This window comes from Antechinus flavipes, chromosome 3, assembly GCF_016432865.1.
Source record: "Antechinus flavipes isolate AdamAnt ecotype Samford, QLD, Australia chromosome 3, AdamAnt_v2, whole genome shotgun sequence".
Lineage (NCBI taxonomy): Eukaryota > Metazoa > Chordata > Mammalia > Dasyuromorphia > Dasyuridae > Antechinus > Antechinus flavipes.
The window spans coordinates 367819387-367846545 of NC_067400.1; the positions used below are offsets into that span (position 1 = coordinate 367819387).

Below are 27159 nucleotides of genomic sequence, written 5' to 3' on the forward strand. Positions count from 1 at the left end.
AAATTAATGTGTGTTGTGAGACCATCCCAGAGTGGCAAATTTTATTAGCCATGGCTCCAAATTTTACACATGGGTCTCCATTAAAGATAACCAGACTTTTACATAATTGGCGATGGATTCTTGAAGAAAAAGTTTCTAAAGTTCCTCTTAAAGGACCAACTATCTTTACAGATGCGTCCAAACACAATATTTGTGCTGTATACTCTCATGACTTAACGATAAAAAGAGTAGTCAGAACTCCTTTTCAGTCCACTCAGCAGAACGAATTATTTGCATTCATGTTAGCTCTCACTTATTACCCAGGAGACATAAATATAATATCTGATTCAGCCTATTCAGTAGGTATGGTACAAAGAATTGCCACAGCCCAAATAAAATTTGCAGCTTCTAATATATATCAACTCTTTAAGGACCTTCAGGAGCAAGTGAGAAAACATCCAGGTAAGATTTATATCTTACATGTCTACTCACATAGTGGACTCCCAGGTCCTATTTTTTATGGGAATTCAAAGGCAGATAGCCTTTTAACTATGTTAGCCAGTACGCCTTTATTTCAGGAGGCCCAGGAATCCCATTCTAAATACCATCAGGCTGCTCGAGCTTTGCCTTTACAATTTGGGATTACAAAAGAGGAAGCTAGGAGCATAGTAAAAATCTGTACAGCTTACCTTCCTTTCCACGCTCCTACACTGCCTCCAGGGAAGAACCCTCCTGGTTTGAGATCCAATGAAATCTGGCAAACGGATGTGACCCATTATAAATCTTTCAGTGTCTGTCTTTTATCCATGTTGTGGTAGACACCTTTTCAGGATTCACTTTTGCCATACCAGCAGCAAAAGAGACAGCCCGAGTGGTCACTGAATTCCTCACGCAAGCATTTGCCATTATGGGTGTGCCACAAGCAATAAAAACAGACAATGGCCCTGCATACACCTCCAAACATTTTGCACACTTTTGTGCACAGTATAAGATTTTACACACCACTGGCATAACCTTTAATCCTCAAGGACAGGCAATAGTAGAGAGGAGAAACAGAGACATTAAAATGCTGCTCCAAAAACAAAAGAAAGGGGGAGCCACAGGTAACTCTAGAGAGCTTCTAAATCTAGCAGTTTATACTATTAACTTCTTGATTTTTGACAAAGATGTACTGGCTCCGGCAGACAGGTTTTATAACCCACCGGAAGGGCAATGTCCAGCGTGAGCAGCTCCACTATCTTTAGATAATCGCCAGGTGATGTGGAGAGACCCAGAAAGTGGTGAATGGAAGGGACCAGATAGGCTAACTGCTTGGGGGAGGGTTTGCTTGTATCTCTACAGGTGGAGAAGGAATCATATGGGTGCCAACGAGCCGTATTCGCCTTGTCCATCGCAGAGAGACGGAGCAGACCCTTGAAATGAAGGAGAAGATCCAAGAAACATCGGGTGGTTCTGTTGCTGATTGTGCTCACTATTGAGTGTGGCAGTTATGGCGTTTGACTCATGGACATAGAAAATCATTGGACTTCAAAACCCTCAGAAATCATTGGATTCTCTGAGACATTAGATTGTTGTAGGACTTTAAATCCTTCAGGTATCATTGGATTCTTTGAGACATAAAACTTGAAAGCCCTCAGGAATCATTGGATTTTCTGAGAAATGATAAGACTGTTACAGGACTTCAAAATCTGCTGGAATCATTGGATTCCCTAAGACATAAAAAGACTTTTGCTGGACTTCAAAAACTTGGGGGGATCATTGGATTCCCTGACATGTGAAGCAATGGACAATAGATTGGTTTTGGACTATCTCTTGGCTGCTGAAGAAGGTGTATGTGTGACTGCTGTTTACATACTCTCCTTCTAGGACTTCTGGCAATCTTTTACAACACAATGTTGATTTATATTGTTTGTTATAACGTTACTTGGGTGAATAATTCATATTTATTACACCACATCAAGCCTGCACTGACTGTGGGGAGAATCATCACTAACAGCCTCTGCATTGTTGCTATGTGCTTATGTAATACTTCCCATGCTGATGGGTTTGTGCATAATAAGACCCATGAGCCCAGAAACCTGCTAGCAACCCCCCACTTCCCTTTGGTGCTTTTCATCTCCCTTCCTGAAATGTCAGGGAGGGTGTGATCACCTCCCCTTGGGGGCTCTGACCTCCCTGAGGAGTCAGGGATGGCATGACCACCTGTGTTCTAAAACAAAAGAAAGCGGGAGATGTAATGGGCTGAGGCTTGAGTTGATGCACTGAGGTCCCAAGCACATGAGGCTAAATAGTAATTGGACCATATTCTATTAATATATAAGCTTGGAGAAAGAATGGCCCCCACCCACTCTTTGTGCAAGTCCTGATATGTTGTATAGGAAATGACAATTTTGGTGGGTGGAGGCAGGGGAGTGAAAAAGGAAAGGGAGGAGAGCTCAGACCTCTCTCTCTGCTAGCTGGCTTCCTGTCGCAGCTGCCCATATTGCTATCACAACCTTTTTTCACCTCTTCACTTCAATAAAGACTGAAGATTTTTCCCTTAACCTGAGTTCCTGACTCCGACTGATTTTAAATACGCGGTCATTACACAAATGCATTAGAAATACTGGGAGTTTCCATCAACTTTGATTATCATGGTGCTGCTACTTGCTAATAATATGTTTCCAGTAGGAGGTTGCTTTTTTTCAGGAACTCTTTCAAATTACTATACCCCACACCCAACTTGTATCTGTTAATACTTATCATTTTATGATTTTATATATAAAACACAAACACATTTTCTTCCAGCTAATCTATAGATTAATTTATCTTTTGCATTTGCATTTAATGATAAGGATTTGGGACTAACATAAGTAAACTCCAAAGTAAATGTTAGTAAAGCAATTAAGTTTTTTTCATATCATATGACTAAACTCTTCAATGTTTTTAATAATATGAAATACACTTCTAAAATCATTGAGCATAATGACTTTATTGTAATAAAGTAATATTCTAATTATATTTAAAATTATAATTATAAGATCTATTAAATGATATGTCATTATTTCAGGAAAAATGTAAGACATTTTTATCATGTTATGTTGTTTTATATATATAAGTATATATATAAATATATAAATACATTCACACACACATACATATTATATACACATATGTGAGTGTGTGTGTCCACAGGAAAGATTGCTTACAAATAGCAGATAACTCATGTCCCATTAAGTGGGATAAGAAGATTGAACTTGAGGTTGTTGTTGGTATGCAAGCTGGATCTGTTTGTTTTTACTATTTTCCCTAAATTTCTAGTAGGTAATATGCCATGTCATGAATTGATTAAGAAAAAGTTTGAATATACTTATGTTCATATGGGAAAATCTAGACATGTCTAGCTTAAATTTTATTGATGAATTGATAAATGACTCTTTTAATGAGTGATAATAAAGTTTTGGCATTCAGAGTCCCAAGGATTTTTTTTTTTTTATTATAGCTTTTTATTGACAGAACATATGCATGGGTAATTTTTCAACACTGACCCTTGCAAACACTTCTGATCCAACTTTTCCCTTCCTTCTCACTAACTTCCCCATAGATGGCAGGCAGTCTCATACATGTTAAACATGTTAAAGTATAAAAGATAAAAATTTTTAATAGGACCTAGGAAATGTTTGGGATTTTCCAGTATATTTTTAAGAATGTTAAATTTTATTTATTTAACAATAACTTTTACATACCATATTTATACTTATATTATAAAGTCTATTAATAGAGGTGACTAATCTCATCCCATACCAAAATATCCATCTTAGAACTGAATCATGTAAGGCTAAATATCTAATTTACATGGAACAGGAATTGCTTGTTTAACCAATTAGTTATGTCTAACTCTGAGAATCAGTTTCATATATGTCTTGACAACGATGCTGGAATGGTTTGTCATTTCCATCTCCAGCTCATTTTTACAGATAAGAAAACTGAGGCAAATAGGGTTAAGTAACTTGTCCAGGGTCAAATAGTAGTAAATTTGAGACCTGATTTGAACCCAGGTCCTTCTACCTCAAGGACAAGAACATAGATACCTCTACTGGAGTCATATACTAACCTAATTGTCCACATTAATAAATTCATGTTTGTTATTTAATTAGAAAGTGACTTTTTTCTAGATAAATGAATGATTCATTGCATTAATGCACTGCAATGTATTGTATTACACACATATATGTACACACACACATAAATATTTGTACACAGACACAAATTTATTTCTTTTTTATTTTATTTTTAATTTATGGATGAAAACAAAACTTTTAACATAGTACAATAAAAATTTAGTTGTATATGAACCTACAATACACAATTTGATATTCCTTTCAAATATACAACCAAATTAGTATGTGCTTTTCTCCTTTTTTTTTTTTTTCTTTTGTTTTCTTTCCCAAATCTATTTCGATAGACTGCTGAATGGGATATTTAGGGGAAATTTTCTTTACCATTGCAGGTAATTTTGCAACTTACAACTTGAAGAGATTTGCCTAGAATACTGAGAAATGGTTTGCCAGGATCATAGAGTCAATATGTAGTACAAATAGCACTTGACCAAATCTATCTAGTTTCATGGCAACATTTCAATGTCCTATATTGCAATGGTGATTTTTATAGACACATATATGTGATTTAAAATAATTCCTTTCTTTAAATATAAATTTTGATGAATGTTGGAGGGGATGTGGGAAAACTGAAATACTGATGCATTGTTGGTGGAGTTGTGAACGAATCCAACCATTCTGGAGAGCAATCTGGAATTATGCCCAAAAAGTTATCAAACTGTGCATACCCTTTGATCCAGCAGTGTTTCTATTGGGCTTATATCCCAAAGAAATACTAAAGAGGGAAAGGGACCTGTATGTGCCAAAATGTTTGTGGCAGCCCTGTTTGTAGTGGCTAGAAATTGGAAATTGAATGGATGCCCATCAATTGGAGAATGGTTGGGTAAATTGTGGTATATGAATGTTATGGAATATTATTGTTCTGTAAGAAATGACCAGCAGGATGAATACAGAGAGGCATGGAGAGACTTACATGAACTGATGCTAAGTGAAATGAACAGAACCAGGAGATCATTATATACTTCAGCAACGATACTGTATGAAGATGTATTCTGATGGAATTGGATTTCTTTGACAAAGAGACCTAACTCAGTTTCTTTTTTTTTTTTTTTTTTTAATTAAATTTTTTTATTTAATAATTACATTATATTTACACTCATTTCTGTTCCGATTTTTTTTTTCCCCTCCCTCCCTCCACCCCCTCCCCTAGATGGCAAGCAGTCCTTTATATGTTGGATATGTTGCAGTATATCCTAGATACAATATATGTTTGCAGAACCGAACAGTTCTCTTGTTGCGTAGGGAGAATTGGATTCAGAAGGTATAAATAATCCGGGAAGAGAAACAAAAATGCAGATAGTTCACATTCGTTTCCCAGTGTTCTTTCTTTGGGTGTAGCTGCTTTTGTCCGTCATTTATCAATTGAAACTCAGGTCTCTTTGTCAAAGAAATCCACTTCCATCAAAATATGTCCTCATACAATATCGTTGTCGAAGTGTATAATGATCTCCTGGTTCTGCTCATTTCACTTAGCATCAGTTCATGTAGGTCTCTCCAAGCCTCTCTGTATTCATCCTGCTGGTCATTTCTTACAGAACAATAATATTCCATAACATTCATATACCACAATTTACCCAGCCATTCTCCAATTGATGGGCATCCATTCATTTTCCAGTTTCTAGCCACTACAAACAGGGCTGCTACAAACATTTTGGCACATACAGGTCCCTTTCCCTTCTTTAGTATTTCTTTGGGATATAAGCCCAATAGAAACACTGCTGGATCAAAGGTTATGCACATTTTGATAATTTTTTGGGCATAATTCCAGATTGCTCTCCAGAATGGTTGGATTCGTTCACAACTCCACCAACAATGCATTAGTGTCCCAGTTTTCCCGCATCCCCTCCAACATTCATCATTATTTTTTCCTGTCATCTTAGCCAATCTGACAGGTGTGTAGTGGTATCTCAGAGTTGTCTTAATTTGCATTTCTCTGATCAATAATGATTTGGAACACTCTTTCATATGAGTGGTAATAGTTGAGACCTAACTCAGTTTCAATTGATCAATGATGGACAGAAGCAGCTATACCCAAAGAAAGAACACTAGGAAATGAATGTAAACTATTTTCATTTTTGTTTTTCTTCCTGGGTTATTTTTACCTTCTGAATCCAATTCTCCCTGTGCAACAAGAGAACTCTTCAGTTCTGCATACATATATTGTATCTAATGTTGTAAAAAATTACCCTGGCATGGGTTCTGTCAATAAACAGTTATTATAAAATAAAAAATAAATATAAATTTTGTTTTTCCAATTATCATTATTAGTAATCTCTGAAAGGTTCATTTTGTCTATATGGGAATGAATTTTCAAAGTAAAACAGTGAAATTTGGGATCTAGAATGCTAAAATTTAAAATAAAAATGTCATAGTGTTTCAATGTTCTGATAACTAAATACCATGACTAAGGGAATGATAGTTATTAAAGAAAGAGGTAAGTGAATTATAACTTTTTTTTTTTGAAAAAATAACCATCTTGCAAATAAAATCATCTACTAGCAATGGGCTTCAGGAATACAAGCCATAGTCATGTTTGGTTTGAGCTTTTTTATTTTACATGCTTAATTGTAGCCAGGAGCCATGTTTAAGAAAAGAAACAAAATGTTGTTTTATATCTTCAAATGCCCATCAGCCATGTGTTTTCCACCAAGTTTGCTTACTCACAGCTATGATAGTTTTTCATTTTTACTTTTTAGTAAAAATGCTTAATTGGAAGCAATAGGGAGCACGAAAAATGTCTGATTGAGCTATTTAATAAAATTTTCACATGAAAAAGAAACCCCAGAGATGGCGAAAGAATACATAGTGAAAGCCTACAGAAATTTCTTTCAACGAACTTGTTAGGATAATCTCTGATTTTAGGGTAGAACTAACCAAATAAGGAACATTTCATAGAAACTCATCACAATAGTTCATTGTAATCTATTATTTTTAAATCAGCTAAATTCCACTGGTAATTTCTTGTTATGCATAGAACACAAATATAAATGTCCTAGGTTAGTCCCAGATGCCATAATTGAGATGGAAAGCATAATGGTAAAAGCATTAATATTGAATAACTCCATTAGAGAAACTATAACAATAAATATATTCAATAAAAATAATCAAAGATTTGAAGGATAAGACTTACTGTCATCTTATGAAAGATAAGCCTAAAAAGGACAATAGTAGACATAACAGAAACTATGCAGCCAATTGAACGAAATTCAGGAAGTTAGATAAAAAAAGACATATTTAATGCTTCTTTTCCATTTCTATCTCTCTTGCTGAGCTTTACTGGGTAATCTCTGTCTAAAAAAATTGCACTAGCTGCATTTAGATCTTTATATCTACTCAGCTGAGTTATAGAGAAGTGACAAAGAAAGGATAATACACTATAAAATATAGAAGGATGCACTATCAATCTGGGGAATCAATTTGAATGTTTGTGTATCTAATGAATTTTGGATGCTATTTGCTTGGCTAACCACAGACAAATTCCCTGTCTATAAATAGTACAATAATTTGCAATGATTTCTTCTTAAATATCAAGAAAGAAAGAAGTCTTTTTGTTTTTGTTTTCATTTTTTCTTTTTTCTACAGGTCAAAAAAATTCTTTAAAAAAAAATCCTAGAAAGTCTTGTTTTCATAGATTAATGAATATAATTTACAAAGTGCTTCTAAAAAAAATAGAGTTAAAAGTTCATCTTTATCTTTAAAAATTAAGAGGAATGGCCTAAATGATCTGTAGCATCTTTTAGTCCCTGATATTATATTAATATCATGAATAAATTGTGAATATTATAAATAAATAATATGAATAAATTGATAAGGGACAGTATGGTATAATATTTAGGTAACTGGAATTAGAATCAGGAGATCTAGGTTGAAAACTTACTTCAGGCATACAGAAACTCTAGATAAGTTATATAATTTCTTTGTTCCTCCATTTTCCTCATTTGTTAAAAAAAAAAAAAGGCTTGCAATTGATTTCCTTCTTATCTATAAATGTATGACAGTATGATCATAAAAATTTACTAGCTGAAATATAGTTATTTCTATCTGCTTTTTTCCAGTTTTCTCATGTCTTCTCTCCCAAGGATATAAGAATAGTAACAAATGGGAAGTCAAATGAAAATGTGATTCCAGAAAGAACAGATAGACTATGACTGCAATCCAATATTTTGCTTACCTGTGCTCTTACAGGAAAACTTGGTTTTCTCATCACACAAACGAACAGTACCATTGCAGCCCTTCTCATCACTACCATCTTCACAGTCTTTTTCTCCATCACAGCGCCAAAGGTCAGGGACACAGTTCCCATCAGGATCACACTGAAATTCATTCCCATTGCACCCAGCAGGAGAATGAATCTCTTAAATTAAAATGAAGGAAAGAAAAAAAAAGTACATATATAATATAATAGTATCTAATGAAATTCATTTCTTTTTTACATTCTAATAATTCTGGAAAGGCTATGTTACCACTTGTCTTTTAACAATCATAACACAATCATAACTTTTAACTTCACACTAAGAATAATGATAATGACTGTTTTCCATACAACAGTGGACAAAAATATATATACCTTATGAACCCAAGAGAGAGGAAGAAGTAGAATTCAAACATGTATTTGTTAATATTTTAATTTTTGAGACTAATGGCTCAGCTCTTTAAAACACACACACTCACATGAGAATGTATACAAACACACACGTACCCTCCCCCCACCCCACATATCCAAAAACCCATGGATTCTATGATTGTATTTGTAATGCTTGAGATTTTCCAGAGCTTTAAAAAACAAAAACAAAAAAAGGCCAAATTTGTTCTTGAATTTCTCACAGACTGCAAGTCAAATCCAAAATGGGATTTTTTTTTTTACTAAAAGAATGAAAATATTTAAGGAAGTTCTAGAAAATCATAAAGAACATTCAAAGAAGGATGTGAGAAAAACATCTCTTTAGAACTTCTGGTCCCTGGAGTGATACAATGTTAGTTACACAAAACACCATTGATTTTTATTAAAGACAGACATCATGGATTCAATTTCAGTTGATAATGGTAATTTATTCAGTGCATAGTTATCATCAAAAATTGCCTCTAAACTGATTATTGGAAGCTAGTTAAATTTTACCATTTAAAATCAATGTAATTGAAGGAAGAATTAGAATGAGCAAATTTTCCACTAAAATAGCAGTGTTCTTTAATCATTATGAAAAAAGCTCCATTTAAAAATCTTATTGTGCCTTTTTCTAAAATAATAGAAATACTTAAGCTATTATGAGGAAATACCAAAACAGTATTCCCAAATAACATGGTCTGAAAGAAAATTTTCAGTTTTATTCTTATAGTAAAGAATGTTAACACAATCGTTTCAAATTATTTCTAGTATTATTAATGATAATTATTAACACTAAGAGTAATAATTATTGTGTATTGTTATTACAACTTTGGCATCTCACATAATGTGTCAGTAGTGTTAGGACAAGAGTTTCTAGTTGGTCCTCATGTGTCTCTCTTACTCTGAACTGAAAGATACATCAATAGGGATTGGCTACTAAATTAGGAAGACTATTTCACTCATTAGAATTTATAAGGAGTGATTTCCCATTTACACTTTCTTTCTGGATGAATCAGAGACTAGAATAACAGTCCTTATCGACATTTTTGAATTTATTCTTTTTTATCTGAGCACAAGTGATAAAACAGCAAGCAGGAATGACCTACATTTCAAGTTTAGTGTCTACACTGGGATTAGGAGACTTCCTTAATCAGTCTGTCCTAGTTTCCCAAAAGAGGTGCTTTCTGAACTTGGAACTTCTTGGAGGAAAAGAGGACCACTGACAGCAGAATGAATCATGCATCTGTGTACTGTCCAGAAGAAACAGAATTTGAGTTACCTGCTCAGACAGCAGATCTTATGTGAAACTAGAATGCTTTAACTATTTGTTATCATACAAGCATTTGAGTGCATGAGTTTATGAATCGTGTTTGTTTTAAACTTTTTTTTTTTTTTTTTTTTTTTTTTTGCTGCTGCAGGAAATACATAATTCATTTATTTATAGAGTTTGGACATTGAATACATTTCTAAAATAAATCTTGTTAAATCCTTTGGGAATCTAGATATGAAACAAATCTAAACTTTAAGAAACTTTTTTGGGGAATGGAAAATAGGGATAAAATGAACTAAAGAGTATGAGAAGGCTTAGACTTTCCTTGGACAAAGGTTTTGGATGATTGAAACTGCTACATAGGAATCAGCTGGATCCTCACACTGATGCTTACTTTCATACTAATGAAATAACAGCAAATTCACAAGTGATAGATTGCCATGCTGTACTAATAAGATTTCAAAGTGTTAAAATTTAGGATCAGTTTTGTTTAAAGTTGATCATAACCTCAACATATAATAACAAGAATAATAAAGTCTTACTTTAATATTTCCTTATGGAAGAGAGATAAGTTTGGGGATGTGAAGGCTATTAAATTATGAAGAAAAATCAAAGCTATCTATGTGAGAGATAGAAGGAGAGATAGAGACAGTGAGCAAGACAGAGAGAGAGGCACACACACACACACACACACACACACACAAACACACACACATACAGAGAATACTTTCTCTCAGAAAAAAAGTTGGAATGCAACAGATAAAGTCAACAGGGAATAAAATTTCCCAAAATAAAATTTATTATATTCTATCACACAGAAAACTTCAGTTGAATAACACAGGAATTATTTTCTAATAAGCATCTATGTAAAATCTATCAGTTTATAAGAGATAATATCAAAATCAAAACATAATTAGAAAAAAATACTAGTAATAAAAACACCTGCAATTAATGCAACTGCAACTGAGGTCATATGATTAAAAATATGGTGGAATAAATTTTTTATGGAAGCAACAAGATGACTCAGAGGTCAGAACGCTGGCCCAGGAATCAGAAAGATGAGAGTTCAAATTTGCCTCAGACACTTACTAGCTGTTTATGTAACCTTGGGTAAGCCTTAACCCTTTGAAAAAAGAAATGGCAAACCACTTCAATGTCTTTGCCAAGAAAGTCTCATGGACAGTATTGGCAGGATTTGGTTCACATGATCATGAAGAGTTACGCATAACTGAGCAATTATTTTATACTTACTGCACCATTTAACAACATCAAAAGCTATCAGGCAATTAATGTTAATAAACATGTGACTTATGCCACAGTTCTCTTTTATTGTCCTAACTCAGTTTCCCTAATTATCCTGACTCAGTCCAGTCTTGGTTTCCCTGCTTTTCAGTCCTGCAAAACCTTCCCTCTCTCTTTATCAGAATACTTGATAAGGATAAAAGATCTAATATTTTAGAATATAAGAATGCCTCTCCCCATCCCAAGTTATGGGAATGTCAGATACCATCTTATCACGATGCCCTTCCCCATCTCTGGTGCTTCCCCCAGATTATGTCATCCCACTTTCCAGAGGCTCACCCCACCCTGTCAAAATCTGATCTCAGTACCCTGACTCCACCCCTGCCTCAGTCTACCCTCTATGTCTGAGTCATGTGTATATATATCCTTGAGAACTCACATTGTTGGCTGGATTCTTGGAGAGGATAGTCTCATTCAGCTCTGGGTCCAAACCATGAATCCATTTGGTCCCAGCATATCTCTCCATTTAATAAATTAATTAAATATTCTCTAATTTCTATCTTGTTCAGTTTCTCCAGCATTACATGACAAGTACTGTAAAAAATATGCACCGAATCTTAAATGGTTGAAGTTGAAACCATAAGTGAGGAATACAGAATCAATACAAAAGTTAAAAGCTTTACAGAATAACATCAGGCAACAAAAAAATCTTTAGAGTTCTCAATCTTCCCAACTTGAGCTTTTCCTCAGACATAGAAAGGATTCAGTATGAATCTCTTCTAAGTCTTTATAAGAAATACAAGACATTGATTCTTTTCGGGAAATAAAAAAAAAAAGTAGAAGACATTGGTTCTTCACAGTGAAATAAAGGGAAATTGGGGCATGAAGAAAGAAGTAAAATGGAGGAATGAAGGCAGACTAGGATGACTGACAGGGCTTCCAAATATCAAGGAAATAAGACAGGAAATCTTGCCAGGTTGAGTCTTCCTTTAGTGTTTATATCAATTTGGTATCAGCAAATTGCCCTCACACCCCAAGATCAAGAGCTTGAGGATTTTGCCCTCATCAGTCTTTGCCACAGAGAGAGATGAAATCAAAAAGTGACAAGGGAAGACAATGGGCTAGGACTAAAAGAGAAAGAATACACGCGCACGCACACACACACACACACACGCACACACACACACACAGAATCCAGGTTTATATTCTTGGACTCTCTATATTCAACTAAACTCAAGTACAAATGAAAAATAAGTAAAAACTCAAAAAAGAGTCATATTTCATTGAAGAAAAGTAAATCAAAAATATCCACTGAAAAAGAATTCTGCAAAAATGATCTTGTGAGAAATGGATGAGCATTTGTTTTGGTTTCCACAGTTGTGAAGGTTAAGTTGGAGAAATGGGACTTGAATTGGAAGGTTGAAAACCATAGGGCCTGAGTTTTGCGACTGGGTATGGTGGTCTGAGATTTGAAAGGATTTCTTTGTTCTTTGTACTTTAAAGGCCCTCAGTGCATCCAAGGTCCTGTATCACACTTCCCCTTGGGATTTGGGATGGAGGGTGGACAAGATTAAAAATCTACCTCCTTGTTGAACAAACATCTTTGGAGTTATTTTGCTGCTGGGGAAAGTTCTCTCATGAGCTTTGAAGCCCAGTCAATGTGAGAAAGCCCCAGGAAGCGGATGGGGACTCCACTTTAGGGTCTATATAAATTTGCTGAGAATTACTCACTTTTGCGTTCCTTGCTGACCTTATTTTGGTCAACATTAGGTGCCTCCTTTCTCATGAGAAAGCAACATTTTTTGCCTCTTCTAATATGTGTCTGATTGATTAATTGAAAGGAGGGCCAGTGACCCTTATCACACACTCTAATTAATTATAGAACATCAGTCAGAATGTCTGAAATGGTTCAAAAACTATTAACAAATAATAAGACAATAAGATGTTTAAAAATAGTAGAATGGAAATGATTTCAGAAATTATAATTAAAAAGGATAATCAATGAAGCAAACACTTTGTACCTTATGATAGAAAATTTATCTAATGAAATAGATTCTGAAAAAAGAAATGACAGATTTAGAACACAACAATAAAGAAATAGGAGGGGTAAAAAAAATTTGGTGGAAGTAAAAATTAAAAAAAAATATTTTGAAGTAATAGATGCCTTCTTCCACCCAAATGAATGGTATTGGATATTTTAAAGAAAGAGAGATAATTTAAGGATTAGGTCTCTTAAAATAATGAAATTTTAAAGAGTCTGTTACATTATAAAGACACTATCCCCCCAAAAAAACCCTGCAAAAACTTTTGAAACTAGAAAATAGCAAAATAATGGGTTATTAAATCAACAGATGGAAGGGAAAATTGAAGCTTGAAATATGAAAACAGTTACACTTTGTTAGGTTTTCAAAAAGCCAGAAGAACAATCTTTAGGCACTATAAGAAGTAATGTAAATTCAATTTGTTTAGTTATAGATAGATAGTAACTACAAGAAATTGAAGAAAAGAATGAAATAGCATATCCCCTAAAGAAGAAAAATGTACCCTGAAAACTCAAATTATTATTCTGCAAAACTTTGCTAATAATTGATAGGAGGACCTTCAAGAAAAGATATATACTTGAGGCATTTTTAGGGGGGGAAATAGTGAGTTGAATTATTTGGAGTGAAACATTTGATTTACACATACTTCATTTAGGAGAAACAAAACAAAAAAATGCATTTATCCAAAAAAGTCTATATATTTAAGACATTTTCATATGTACACTTTTTAAATTAAAACAAAAGTAATAGGTATCATCGAGGGACAAAAAGACTGTGTTAGAGGATCAGAAGAAAAAAAGTAGAAAAAATTGAATAAGATTCTATGGCAGGAGGGGATGGAAATCATGCTTTCCCCCAAAGCAAACCAATAACTTGAAGGAGAGATTAAAGGATAGAAAATCATTTTAGCAGGGAGTACTAGGCAAGAGACAAAAAGAACCTGGAGCTTCATTCTCATGCAATTCATAAACCATTACATTTAGACTTTAACATCATAATCCCTGAAGTTTTCTATGAAGAAATATAAATGTCATAAAGAATATAAAGACAAAAAGAATAGCTGGCTTAGACTATATTTGGATATGCCAAAAGAATGTCTATTTCTGAAGCAATACAATTTTGAGAATTCTGAGAAATCAATTTTCAAAATAAATAAAAGAGATAATAAATGCTTAGGAAAATATGGACATTATTGCAACTGAGGAAAAAAAAACAAATAATTAACAGTTACTACCAACTCATTTATCTACTACATGTCTAGAAAATTTTTATGAGAACAATTTACATATGAATCAATGATATCCTTAAAGAAAGAATGAAAAGAGAGCAGGCAGGCTTTTGTCATTGTCCAACTTAGCATATATTGCTAAGAAATATCTAGCATATCTTGATTATATCTTTATAGTCAAACAATTGAGTAAGAGATGCAAAGTGTACTGTGCTTGTATATAAAAATGCATTTGATTAGGCAGAAGAACAAATGTCACTTGAAATCTCCAAGTGGTCTCCTATGTACATGTTTAAATTATATAATTCCTTGAAATATGCAAAGAGATAACTGATGACTTGCTAATATGACTTAAGTATTAATATCAAATAAATGATACAATACTAGTCAAAAGTATTTCACATTGTCATGAAAAATATCTGTTCCAGATTCATTCATTCATTCATAATAGTAATAGCTAGCATTTATGTAGTACTTTATGTTTTGCAATGTATTTTAGATAGATCTTTACAACAATCTATGTAAGGTAGGAACTATTATTATCCTCATTTTACAAATGAATAAAATGAAACAGGGATTAGTTGAATTGTACAGAGTCACATAGCTACTAAGTATATGAGTTCAGATTTAAACTCAGATGTTCCTGATTACAAGTCTAATGATTTAATCACTGAATCACCTACTTGCCTCATTCATCTATCAAGCATCTATTTAGCAATTATTAGGTCTGTGTGAAATATTGGCGATATAAAGTTATTATGGAATAGTTTCTGTCTTCAAATAACTCAGGGCCTCCTCACTGTTCCACCAGCTCAAGTCTCTCTCCCCTCTCTATTATACCACTGACATATTTTCCTAAAGCACATTTCTGATCATGTCATTCCCCTCAATAACGCCAGTAGCTCACTATTATTTGAAGGTTGAATTTCATACTTCTTTGTTGGGCATTTAAGATCCTTTACAACTCAACTCTAAAGTTTCCACCCTTACTTTATAGAACTTAATATCATGCAATCAATAGTCCAGATGAGGGAGGGAAATGATGGGGGTGAATCCTGAAACTGTGTCCCCTTTAATCTGTAAAAGAAGGGAGATTTGGGGTCTCAGGCTTTCCCCTAGGAGAGTATACTTTCCCAGACAAGTTAAGTAGCTTCATTCAATTGGAAATCTTGGTCAAATCACACTCCATTGATCTTTTGGGTGTGGCCCTGATCCCCTTCAGGAAATTCCCAGACTCTGGGAAAAAAACCTTCAAAATGATTTTATTCAATTGGAGATCTCTGATGGTCCTTTATTGATTAGTCCAGAGAGCTCCCAGCTCCAGGCCAACATCTTGTCCATATAACAAGCGATCTGTTAAACACACTTTTGCCAAATTCCTCATTAGGAATTTGCCCACTAAGAGAGCTCCTTCTTAGAGAACAATAAACTTCCCTTTTCTGCCATTCAGATTTTTTGGGTTTATGAATTCTTTTATGTGTGACCTGTGCTGCCCAGAAGGGATTCCTCACCTCATTTCTCATACCACTAGCACTGCATCACAGATAAACTAGCTTTCCTAGAATACATGAATCAGCTCTTTGCTATTGCACTAGTTGTCTCTTACCCCTGGAATGCTTACTTGCCTCAATGAAACTATCCTCTGTCTCCCACCCCAGCAAAACAAATTAACTTACATTTGATTATATAAACAAAGGTGTGTGTGGGGGTAACATATTTATTCAACTACCCCTTTTAAAGTAAATGGAAATATGCTCAATCATTGAATCTCCAACAAAGACTTTAAACTAAGTGGGAAGTCTTTGAAAATCATTTGATAACATAAAATCCGAAAGGACTTCTAATTGGCCAAAGGATTTCCTTAGATACTCTAAATTACTTATAAATGTGTAAAGGTAGTTGGACTCAGGAAGTTCCAGTAGTGTCACTCAAGAAGAAGCATTCTAGTAGCCCCCTGAGAAGTAAATGGAAGACTGAGCTATATAACTCAGCAGGAAGATATTAAAGATGACTCTACAGTATCTGGAGAAAAAAAAATCTGGGCTGAGGGAAATCTCTCCTAGGTCACCTTTTTCTCCAAATTCTTTCCCAATATCTGTCTATATACAGACAGTATAATATAATTGAATAATTTCAGTATCCAAATGTTTCCAATAAATGGAGTTCTTTTCCTGAAGCCGAAAAGCTAACACTTAAAGACTGCTAGTTATGACCAACGCACAATATTCCTGGTTGTAGCACCAGATAAAATGAAACTGAAAAAACCTAGCAAAATAAATAAAAATGCAATGAAATATAGAGAATGTTAATATGTGATTTCCTGAGATAATAAATGACCCACAGGATTCTTTATGTACAGTTTAATTGTTGCATGTTGAAATGTTGAGTATAGGAAGATTCTATTAGTTTTATTGTTCTGTGGCTTATTAAATTTGTGGAATGGTATAGTGAGAACAATGTCAGCACTTCCTCAGTAACTGAAGTGACCTTTGCAATATGTTTTCCTTCCCTTAGAAGAGAATTATAACAGATAAAATAAACCTTGTCTACACCACACAAAGTTCCTTGAGAGCATGCATTATTTCATTTTCTGTCTCAGTATCTTCATTACCTAGGTACAGAATCTGTCATATAATAGGCACTTAATAAATGTTTACTTGTGACTGGATTTCTAGGCTACTTACATGGAGTCTATTCTATAATCAAATTACAAATTGTCTTATCACACTCTATCTAGTTAAGCAACATGAAACCAGAACTTATCTAAATGTCAGTCTTCCTATTTGTGAGGACTTATAATCCTCTCTCCAACCCTCATACATTTTTATTTGCCCTAAGAATGACAACGAAATAAATTATTCAACAATAAGAATCCTATGGTTCTAGTGAAAATCCCTGCAATTTTAACAATTTCTGGCCACCAGCTGTCCTTTTTGTAGTGTAATAAACTATATGTAACTAGAGTTTAAGCTCCTTAATGTCAGAGGTTATTTCACTTTCATATGTGTATCCCAATCCTTAGCACAAGTCTGGCAAATTACTTGGTTTGTTGTTGTTGTTTTTTTTTTGCCTTTCACTCTCAAAGACAACCAATGACATTAGCAGGATGAGGTCTTGACATACAAATGAAATAAAGTGAGGCAGAGCTGTGCTAAGTCATCTGCCTCACTCTCTCCTTCGGAGTTATTGGAGTTCTGTAGCAAGCTGTATGTCAAGAGGACTGATGATGATGGCAATGGATACAGTGGGTGATTTTAGAATTTTGAACTAAGATCTTTCCCAGGTCTCAATTTATCTGAGGCAAAAGCTCTTCTGTGATTAAAGCCTAGGTGATAATCGAGATAAAAAACAACTTAATTTGTTTTCCTAAAAGAATTCACCTGGCTCATAATAAACATAAATATCTCTTTGTTTATTCATTCATTCTGGTTATCTAATAAAATATTTCTAGATTTTTTTATTTGCAATGAAGTTATATGATTTTCAGATTAAACATTTAAATTAGGATTGATAATTACACCATTTTCTCACTTCTCCAAATAAGTTAAATATAATTTCTTAATTTTCACCTAAATGTCACAACAGGGCCAAGTAAGTCACGTAACTAAAAAACAAGCAAACAACAATAAAATTTTAGATTTATATCTTTCCGTCTTCAAATTCAAATGCCTGGAGATCTCTCTTTCTTTCCCTTCCTCTTTCCCTCTCTCCTTCTCTTACTCTCTCTCTGCCTCTCTCTGTGTCTCTGTCTCTGTCTCTGCCTCTGCCTCTCTCTGTGTCTCTGTCTCTGTCTGTCTCTTTCTCCCTCTCCCTCTCTCTCTTCTCTTCTCCTCCCTCTTCCTCTCTTTCTTTATGTGCATGTTTGCTTTTAAGTTTAGAGATACACATGAGGGAAAGTTCCTTCATCTAGCATAATGAGGAAGAGATAGAGTGAGTTTTTTGTTTGTTTTTGTATTTTTCTCTTAAAAAGATTAAAATTTGTCTTGCCTGTTGAGATGTTTCTATAAAAATTCTTGAATTCCCACACTGGAAACCTAGCTTCCTGAGACTACACAGAAGTCCTTCCTAGCTGGAATTCTCTGCCTGCTGTGTTTTCAAAGAGTCCTAGTTTCCTAAGCTTCAGGATATGGCACAAGATATGTCTTTGTAAGCTGGCATGCCCCAGTGGGGTGGTAAAATGATGACTATGTTTGTATGTATATACTCATGCTGTTTTACTATTATGTTTTTGTGTTGCTGATGCTGGATATATTTTAACTAATTCCATTCTATTGCATTTCTGCCCTGAAGCTATTTAAGCCAAGGGTCCAATTTGAGAAACCTAATAAATAAATAAAGGCAAAGCCCTGGAGAAAGAGGTTCACCCAGTGGTGGAATTTATTTCAGTGATTCAAATTATTTCAATGTGACTAAATTCCAACAGATGGGAAAAAAAAAAAGAAAAAGAAAATGTACAAAGATCCCTGCCCCTCCCACTTAAAAAAAAAAAAAATCAGGTTTGCCAAATCATAAGTATTCCTCCATAGTAATGCATTTGTGTGTTTTTGTTTTTGTTTTTGTTTTTTTTTTTTTGGGGGGGGGAAGCAAAAGCCCTCTGGGAAAACAGTCAATAAGTGGATGTTTATATTTGAATGGATATTTAAATCTGAAGAACATTTGAATCAATATCTTTTCCCTTTTTATAGTTTTACTGTAGTTTATATTTCAGCTTGTCATTCATTACAAATTGGCTGGAAAAATTAAAACTACTGTGTCTTTACTGTGTGCAATTTTTCCCTCTTTTCATAGAATTACAGAATGTTAGAGATGAAACAGAATTTAGAGATTATCTTGACCAACCCTTTTATTTTCTAGGCAAAGATACCAAAATGCAGAATAGTGAAAGTGATTTTCCCAAGATCACTCATCCTGTAAGGGACAGAACTTACACTATGGTTCAATTCTCTAGGGTTCATGCTCTTTTCTCTATAAAACATTATTTCTCTTTTCAAGTCATTTTAAAAGAAATCACAGGATTAAGAGTTAAAGAGGATGTTAGAGACTGTGGATAAAGAAACAAGACAAGAAGAGGAAAGACACTTGCCTAAAGCCTCATTGAGAACGAGTGGAAAAAGTAGAAGTTGAGGGGCAGATAGATGGCACAGTGGATTGAGCCCCAGACCTGAAATCAGGAGGACTTGAGTTCAAATCTGATCCCAGACACTTAACATTTCCTAGCTATGTGGCTGGACAAGTCACTTAACCCCAATTGCTTCAGGAAAAAAAAAAAAAAAAAAAAAAAGTAAAAGTTGGACAACTTTGGTCTCCTGACTTCCAAATTCCGATATTCTCACCAAGGTAGAATACATTAATAATACTTTTTCTAAACTCTGGAAAATCAGAAATTTTTTAAATTGAAAATCAGAAATTTAACATAGAAATTTAATAGAAATAAACAAATAGAAATTTAACACATTATATGTGGTGTAGGTTTGAGTGTTCCCACACATAACCCATTTGAGAATCTATGGGTCTGCCAGGGGAAAAATTGAGAACACATTGAAGGATAAACTAAAGCATAATTATATGAATTTTAAAAATTAAATAATGCTTTCAATTTATTTAAACAATATACATGAGATAAACTATATCAAAAACATTATTGGTTTACTGTTTTGATTGTTTTTTTATTTTTTTCACCTAGAGAACATCCAGAAGAAAACAAATCCAATATGAAAAGCTTCAAGATCACATCTTATGAGGAGCAACTGAAAGAACTGTGTATATTTAGAATAAAAAAGGGAATATTTTAATGGTGACATGAATTAGCCTTTGGGTATCATAAGAATTGTTTATAAGAAATAGGGTTGAGATTTGTTCTGTAGGCCTCCCAGAACTAGTTCAAAACACAGAATATAAATTGCAAGCTTTTGAAGAGGAATATCACTCCTATATCTGTAATGGACTCAGCTCACCTTTTTAATTTAAAATTCTTTATTTCTTTCCAAGTTAAGCTCAAATTGCATCTTTCTGATTATCTCCTGGGTCAATCTAGCTATTATTTCTTTTTTATCCAGGTCCTGAAATCATCTATACAAATGAGCTTTAATTTTAATGGATTTTTTTCCCTTTCCCCTATCTTTTGCAATAAGAGATACTTTTTTGGTAAGGAAGGTGGGAATGTCTTGGGAAATATGAATGACATAATAGCAAAAGATATTAGCAAAAAATAAATGCTTGTTCCTTGATCTAAGTAAGAACGTCCTAACAATTAGAAATATCCCAAAGTGAAAAGAATTGTTTCTTCCAGGTGCATGTTCCCCCTCATTAGAAGCTATGAGAAACCCAAATGCAGGAAGGCTACTTGTAAACTATGTTATAGAGAGTATGCTGGTTCAGATATGGTTTAGACCAAGGTCTCTTAAACTTTTTCTATTTTTATGACTCTGGTGTCATGTACATTAATATACAAATCAAATATTTACTGATAATAAATAATAATTTCATGACCCTCATATTCAGTTATAAGCCCTCTTCCATATGTGATCTGAAACCACAGTTTAAGAAGGTGTACTTTAGACCATATGATGGTCAGGATTTTTTCAACTCTGAGAGTCAATGATTATTTTTATTGCATTCTCTAATGTTAGAAATTTCTGAAACAGGGAAGAATTTCTTTCTCTTGACTTTGCAGCTTTTTTCTTCCTTGTTTCCCATACTCAAAGAACTGACCAGCCTGTTTTGCTGGATCGCTTCCTGGAAGATAATACACCTGTCTCTTCAGAAACAGAAATTATAAGCATGCAAAACGACACCAAGTGAAAATTATCTTTTAACAGATAATTTATCTTATATTAAGAAAAGGAGATTCAATAAATAAATTGCTATTGACAATTTAATGAATAATTAATAATGAGCTAGCTTTAATATCTAAATAATAACACATTCAAAAAGGAATTACTATGCAGGAAAAGGCTAAACCAACTAATTTACATTTTGTGGGGAAAAAAGAAAACTCTCATGTTTCCCTTAAACAACTTGGGTTTCTTTGTTATTCTGACAATTTGGCATTGTCTTATTTTGTTTAAATAGCATTTTTTTTTAACAAAAGAATGACTAAAAAGTATCTAGGTTGCAAAAATGGAGGTCTAAAATTTTCAACAGGAAAGAATTTTCTGAATCTATCACATTCAGTGGGAATAATGTGTCACTAGAACAGTCCAGTAACTAGCTACTCATCCAATAATTTGGGCTACACAGTTTCTAATCAAACTTTTTTTTTCTTAAATGGTAGTGTTGATCAGCATAATCCCTGATGAAATGAGTTCCTCCTAGACCACTTGCTGAAATTATAGTATGTAAGAAGTAAATAACAGAGATAATAAGGTGTTAAAGCCTTAAAGAAAATGTAAAGCAGTATTTATACTTGATTAATCCTCTAGGATGTGTGAAGAAGCTCTTCAATCAAACTTGATGGAATTATAGGGTGTCTAGCCTCTGGTGGCCTTTTAAAAGCAAGACACATTCTGTAAGACTTCATTAAAGTCTAGAAGCTCTATCAACTGATACAGTCACCTCCATCATTTAAAAAGAAAGTCAGCTGTGTGATAGAAGAATCTACCTCTTGAGATAGAATTATTCTTTGTTTTTTTTCTATTCTGCCTCTAAACTAGGCAGTAGAGAGGAAGAAAAATGTTTGTCTCCTACCTACAACATTGTCAGTGATGGCATCTTTTAGGGAAGGATTTCACTCAATAGGAGATGCTGAATCCAAGATATACGTTAACTATATTAGTAAGGTAGTTTCAGTAATTATTTTCTTATCAATTGCTCAACTGTCTTTAACAGCCAAACTCTCTGGGTTTGCTCTCTGTTGAACTACCAAAAGTAAATACAATGATAGGGTTAATAAGCAATATAGTGTAGACACACAATTGTACCTCGAACCTGAGGTAGTCATTCTTTCAGTGTTGTTTGATATTTGATGTTAGTTGTGGCAATAGCCTCAAGGGGTATGTGTGTGGGTATGTATAGATATATACATCTATATATGTATATAGGCACACATGTATACATATGCATGAATACAGTCACATGTATATATATATATATATATATATATATACACACATATACATGTACATATAAGAACACACATATATTCAAACTCACACAAGGAAAAAAATGACCAAATTTCCAAAGAGACGGAAAAAGAACTGATGACAGAGAAGGAGAAACAGAGGAACACACACATGCTAACATACAGAACATACAATAATAGTCAAAACTGACATTGGGAATTTGAAAAATCAGAGTATACATGATATAACTATAGAGCATTAGATTTTAAATTCAGAAATCTGGATTTTAATTTCAGTTATAACATCAAAGTGCTGTGTAAATTAAGGAAAGTCTCTTAATCTTTCTGAGTCTCAAATTTCTTCCTCTCAAGAATAGAAGTACTCAGAGCAGAAGTTCTTTTCACCATTGAAGTCACAGATTCAGTCCCCATCCCTATTCCTTATGTGTGAGGCAAGATGCTTCTAGCTGCAAGTAACACAGGCAATAATTACATACTTCATTCACTCAAAAATGTATTCTAATAGAAGGATACAATATATACTCAGATCAATACATTTAAGTGAACTTTACTAGACAGTGTGATCTTTATTATACCTTCTAGGTCTAATATTATATCATTTTGTGACATACACCCTCAGGTGTACTCAATGGATTTTCTTGGGAACATGAGAAGCTATTTAAAAACGGATGGGCACTCAAGTCAACCATCTCTTCATTTCTCAGCCTGCTGCACTACTTTGGAATTCTCTGTCATCTCTATCCATATTCCAGGTACTTTTCTTCAAACCACTTCCATTCCTTCTTTTTAGATGTTTTTAATGAGTTGAATTATCCCATAAGATAAATTCTAGGCACAGTGCCTAGTACATGACAATAAGAACTTAATAAATTCTTACTATCTGACTGTGTTAGATATATATGCAGATCTTCCATTGACAATCCTAAATACTCCTTTTTAGAAAGTTGAATTCATACTTAATGTGATTATTTCACAGAGGACCTCACATCTAAGACTTTTATGCTTTTTTTAAAATATTGACCTGTAGTTAGTAGGGTAGACAGAGTGGTGTATTGAAGAGAACTGGACTAGAAGCCAAGATCTTATTTCAGATCTGAAATATAATTTCCACAGTGTTTTTACAACTAGAAAGGAACCTTAGAGATAAGCTCTCAGTCAACCTCAGCTTTCTCATTTGTATACTAAGAGGTTTGAACTCTTATTACCTGTAAGATCCCTTGAAGTACCAAATTGGTTTTGTGATTTTTGTGAGGAAAATATTTTTTAAACTTTGCAGCACTATATAAATTTGTTTTGTTATTTTTACTCTGTTCCCAGGAATCTGGAAGCATAAGTATAAAGGCAAGAATTTAATTGTTAGGCGTCAGATAAGTGGTGAATCTAAATGGGAATGAGGACAACAAATATATATATATATATATATATTATCTGTAGATAAATGTGTGTATATATATATATATAGTTTATCTGTAGATAATGATGACAATGAAAATTCTCAAACAAAGGGAAAAATATATTTACGTAAATATATTTTTCCCTTTGTTTGAGAATTTTCATTGTCATCATTATCTACAGATAAACTAGGTGACAACTAAATGCTCTAAGTTGGGAATATATTTTTTGTTTCTTTGTTTTCGTACGTTTTCATTTCACATATGTGTGTGTGTGTGTGTGTGTGTGTGTGTGTGTGTGATGCAAAGATCCTAACTCAAATTGACTGCTTAAAGATATAGTACAAACAGAAAGTTTCTTTATTTTGATTCTGGTGAGAAGCAGGGCAGCCCCTTCACCAGAAAGTGTGAAGCAGGGGAAGTCAATTTCACAGAAGTAATGAGCATAGTTATATAGTTGAGGTTTACAGAAACCCTATTTACCCACCCATCTTTTGTTAATCCTTTTAAAATCATTGGCCAACTAGATCTTTATTCCTTATTTGTCTTTGTAATACAGGTAGGCTTTTTGCGATACTAGGGTCTTGGTTAAACAATAAATGTTTCAAAATGTTATTAAGAAAAAGGGGTCTGTTTTGCTTCAAAAGTAAAGTATCAATTAAGCAAGACAGGTTAAAGGTTTCTAAATTACTGAGCTAGTAACTACGGGAATTTAGTCTATTTCAGGCTTTTCTCAATCAATCAGATAGGGATGGATAGATATCTCTAGGCCATTAAACAATTAGGCAAGTTTTTCTCTAAGCAGTTGAGTAAAGGTCATGGGGGTTATCTCTTAAATGTTTTCTGTGGGAAGAGCAAGTCTTTGCTCTTCTCCCAGAGCCTAATAATTAAACAAAGCCTTGGTGCCAGAGTCTTGAATTACCCAAGGTTATTATTCTGAGAAGTCCTCAGTTTGACACACATACATACATACACACACATATATTAAACAGACTTAGTTGTCAAGAAAGCATCTATTGAGATTTAACTATAGCACTCTCTACCCATCAGTCTTTTCTTTTCTTTTCTTTTCTTTTTTATTTTTTTGTACTTAAGGTTGAAATTTCAAAATTCAGATAAAGGACTAAGGAAGAAAAATAGGAAAATCAATACTAGATATTGAAAGTATGGTCATAATGAGGCTATTAGACTATCCCTAAGGCAGAACCTATATTTTTCTCATGAAGTTGAGAATAGGACAGGGAGGCAAGGCAGACCATTTTGATAATGAAAAAGTTAGAGGTAGGTAGGTGATGCAGTGGTTAAAGCACCAATCTAGAATAAGGAAAACCTGAGTTCAAATCTGATCTCAGATACTTGACATTTACTAATTATGTGACCTGGATAAATCACTTCACTCCCATTGCCTTATAAAATAATAATAATAATAATAAAGTTATATATAAAAATCCTACTTGGATATATTAAAACATATATGTTCCTCCAATTAGAGAGATGAGATGGCTGGATACATAAGATTAGACAGAAAGGGATAGGTGAAGGGGACAAAGTTTGATTTAATTGGAAATTGTTCTGTGATCATTTCAGCTTCTTATGTGTGGCGAAGTAGAGACTAGTTGGGACAGACAGGGAGAGAAATAAAAGAACAGAGCCTGAAGGGAAAGTAGAAATCTTCAGAGAAGAAAACATAAATAGTTAAAAGCAGTGTATATGAGAGTACGTGAGCATACATATTAATAGTATGTACTTAAATGCCTAATGGATCTGAGAACTTGTAGAAGATTATTCATAATAAATCAAAATTGAAGGTCAATAATGTACTTAATTTGAAACTTGCTTTTAATTTTTATTTGCGATGTAAATAAGAGATCACATATGTTCATGCATTACCCAACTCGTTTACTTACTGCAGCAGGCAGTAAATCTTCTTTTTTCAGTAAGCTAAACAGAAGGAATCAAAGAACACTGCCCATAAATCAGGGTCAGATGCAGTTTCAAAGTAAAGATGAATTCAAATATTCAGGGAATATTAAAATTGCTTAGGAGAAACAATAGGCAACATATATTCTAAGGACAGCCTGTTTTGTCATCCCCCTCAGGTTCATGCTGAAATTATTCAATATAAATGTTTACAACTATTTCTGAATGGAAATTGACCCGAGGGAATAGCTGTCTAAAGATACTGAACAATATGCATATGTTTACTTCAGAAAGGTCTTATTCCTAGCTTGAAATATGTTTGAGAGACTATTTCCCCCAAAAAGGAGAATAAGAATGATAGCATATATAATTCAAATGAATAAAACTGTCAGCAACAAGATAAGATTACTTTCACATATCTGGTATTTTATAGATGTAACATATGTCCAAATTCTTCATTATTCCATTATAAAGGATAGAGATTTGGGAGAGTGGTACAAATACACTGGAGCCTGGTATTAGAGTGGTCCTTGAAATTCTTAGGAGAAAAAAATTCTCATAATGAGATCCCTTTGATATGTCAGTAACTAAAAACCTTTTGTATGATAGGCAAGATTGGCTTGCCTCCTGCCAAATTGCTCACTAGGGAATTATATTACAGAGAGAGCTCCAGTGTTAGAGAGAACTCCTAATATACTAGATGTCTGTGTTTCTCTTCAGCCTATAAAAACTGATCACCATGTACTTTTTGCAAAAGAGGTATATTTGCTAATAAAAATAAAGGGTTCCATACATCCTACCTCCCTGCACTTCATCCCATCCCTCAACCAAACAAAAACTAAACTAAAATAAACTTAAAACCCTGAGCACAGAGAGAATGAAAAATTTATTCACCTGAGAGGGAAATTGTCTCTAAGAGGGAAGACGGGGCAATGACAAAGATGAGGAGTACTAATGTAAATTTTATCTGGCCCACTAAATCTTGATTTAGAAGTTAGTAGGTCTAAGAAATAATTTATTTAAAAGAAATTGTTTTAATTAATTTACATTTTTTCCTGTTTTAGGAGATCATGCCCTGGAGGTTTTAACCCTTTTATCTCTAGAACTGATTCTCACTGTCCTGATTCACCAATTCTGATTCACCAACTCCTTCACTTAGCCCACTCTTTTCAAGAAGACTAGAACCATGTTTCATTCATATCACTCTTTATTTCTGGATCTTTTTTTTTTTTAAATCTTGCTAAACA

The 27159-nt window shown here is 33.8% G+C and overlaps 1 protein-coding gene across 1 annotated transcript in view; it reads right to left on the bottom strand.

The window, feature by feature from the left end:
* LRP1B (LDL receptor related protein 1B) overlaps positions 1-27159 on the bottom strand; it is a 2056943-nt gene that overhangs the window by 866897 nt on the left and 1162887 nt on the right. The window contains exon 21 of the mRNA XM_051990638.1: positions 8308-8490. Coding sequence (XP_051846598.1) covers positions 8308-8490 — 183 coding nt within the window. The remainder of the gene's footprint in view (positions 1-8307; positions 8491-27159) is intronic.